Source organism: Chanos chanos, chromosome 6, assembly GCF_902362185.1.
Source record: "Chanos chanos chromosome 6, fChaCha1.1, whole genome shotgun sequence".
In the NCBI taxonomy this organism is placed as follows: Eukaryota; Metazoa; Chordata; class Actinopteri; order Gonorynchiformes; family Chanidae; genus Chanos; species Chanos chanos.
The window spans coordinates 5552547-5555046 of NC_044500.1; the positions used below are offsets into that span (position 1 = coordinate 5552547).

Below are 2500 nucleotides of genomic sequence, written 5' to 3' on the forward strand. Positions count from 1 at the left end.
TCTGTCTCTCTCTCTCTCTCTCTCTCTCTCTCTCTCTGTCTCTCTCTCTCTCTCTGTTTCTCTGTCTGTCTGTCTCTCTCTCTCTGTTTCTGTCTGTCTGTCTCTCACCTGGACGAGGAACCAGGAGATGAGCACAGAGACCCAGGGATTGCCGCCGCGGGACGTCTTTTTAGCAGGAGACAAAACTTTACCTGCAGAAAGAAAATAAAAAACACAGTCTCTTCAACATCAGTCTCTTTACCCTCATCTGTCCATCCATCCATCCATCCATCCATCTCCGTCCACTCATCAACCTCAGCCTGGTACTGCCACAAACTTGACACACTGACATAACTGTTCATCATCTCTTTCTCTCTCTCTCTCTCACACACACACACACACACACACGCGGTCACACACCGAAGAGGTCATCCCGAGCCAGGGCGTAGAGTATGCGCGACGCTCCGATCAGGTTGCTCATGGCGGCGGAGAGCGTCGAGGAGTAGACACCAATAGTGACAAATGGGTGCCATACATTAATGTCCCTCAGAAAACTGTAATCTCTCTGTAATAGCACTCTACAGAGAGAGAGGGGGAGAGAGGGGGAGAGAGAGAGAGAGAGAGAGAGAGAGAGAGAGAGGGAGAGAGAGAATTTCAAATTTCAAATGTAATTTTAATGAATCAGATCCAACCAGACCATTAGTTTTAAAGCCATTTTCTTAAGATACTAAAAAGAAAATATAATAAATAAATAAATAAGGACACAAAATAAAGACCCGTATGGTTGGGATGGAAAAGTCAATACGAATGATCTTGCATGAGCAGTACACATTTTACTTAAGATTTGATAAATGCGGAGGCATGTTTCCCCTCACAGAGACCACGCCCCTGACCACGCCCACTACACAACCCCACCCCTTTCACTCAGTTTTACCATGCCCCTTTTCAATGCTGCCTTTCAGGTGTATTTCTGTTTAGAAGAAAAGGTTTATTTCAACCCCCAAAATCGCCTAGTTAACAACAACAAAACACAGTACAACTATGGTCACAGTGCCAAGAGAAGTGATGTGATTTCTCTCGCCAAAAGTAAAAACATTTCAAGGACTACGGCCAGTCATGAGATGGTCTGTACGTTTTGGCCTGTTCACAGTAATCCACTGGTCAAAAAAGGTCACATGACATAGACGGAGAACAGTGTCAGTGTCCAATCAGAACGTCTACAGGGCATACCTCCTTTCCTTCTTTCTTACTTTTTGTCTTTCTATCTCACACACAAACAATACAAACAAAAACAGCATTGAAAGACAGGCCTACAGGAAAAGAAAAAGAGTGAAGAAGAAAACCAACCAGAGAGAGAAAGAGAGAGACAACGAGAGAGAGAGAGAGAAATCAGCCCCTTTACTACTGAGGCGAATCGTATAAACATAACAATTTCAATCACCACTTGGTCCTCTCACTCTATCTATCTGTCCATCTCTCTCTCTCTCTGTGTGTGATTAGAACCCCTCTCACGATGTCTTTCAGCCTGAGTGATTTTAATACTTATCGTCACAGGTCCTATTAAGTATTGTTCAATCCAGCCAAAGACCTGCACACACAGAGAGCGAGAGAGATAGAGAGTGAAAGAGAGAAAGAGAGAGAGACAGAAAGAGAGAAAGAGAGAGAGAGAGAAAGAGAGAGAGGGAGAAAGACAGAGAGAGAGAGAGAGAGAGAGAGAGAGAAAGGGAGCGCTTTTCAATGCCAAGTTAACAACGCTGCTCAAAATGGAAAATGCCAATCGCCTTTCTTGCTTTGCGTACATCTCTCTCTCTTTCTCTCTCACTGTGTGTGTGTGTGTGTGTGCGTGTGCGTGTGCGTGCCTGTGCATGGTGCAGAGATGACAGTGGTCACTTTGGTTTATCAGATATTAATTTCAGTGGCAGATTAATCTGAATGCTGTTGGCTAAAAACAAACAAAGGGTGAATGTGTGTGTGTGTGTGTGTGTGTGTTCACGGCCCCGCTGCATTCGTCTCAGTATCGATTGTGCAGTCGAGAAGTCAGAATGAGCTCAGGGCTGCTGCATGTGTGTGTGTGTGTGTGTGTGTGTGTGTGAGATCATCAGTCCCAGCACAAAGGCGAAAACAGAGAGAAAATGAAAAGATCTGACAGATGAGAAAAGGAGAGGCAGTAAACGAGTGAAATAGCTTTATTTCCACCATTTTAAAATCTTGTTCATTCAATCACTCCATCATGTCTTTCATCTGCTCACTCCATCATGTCTTTCCTTTATCTGTGTCTTTATTTATGTCTTTGTTTGTTATGATTAGAATTAATCAGATCAGCTCAAAAATTAGTCTTCAAGGTACTCATAGTTTATCCTGCAAAAAAAACTGTCTAGGGACTGCACACGACTGCACAGTGTGTGTGTGTGTGTGTGTGTCATGCTCTTCTTTTTTGTAAGAAGAGCATATCATGTCTCACTCTGTCTCTCACACACACATACAGAGAGACAGAGAGACAGAGAGAGAGAGAGAGAGAGAG

General features: G+C 43.7%; 1 protein-coding gene across 2 annotated transcripts in view; it reads right to left on the minus strand.

The window, feature by feature from the left end:
* The window catches only part of LOC115815758 (solute carrier family 12 member 9), a 28367-nt gene that overhangs the window by 11141 nt on the left and 14726 nt on the right, over window positions 1-2500 (minus strand). For both annotated transcript variants that reach the window (XM_030778759.1, XM_030778758.1), the window contains exons 7-8: window positions 400-557; window positions 109-191 (exon numbers count right to left, since the gene is read on the minus strand). In XM_030778759.1, the coding sequence (XP_030634619.1) occupies window positions 109-191; window positions 400-557 (241 nt within the window). The remainder of the gene's footprint in view (window positions 1-108; window positions 192-399; window positions 558-2500) is intronic.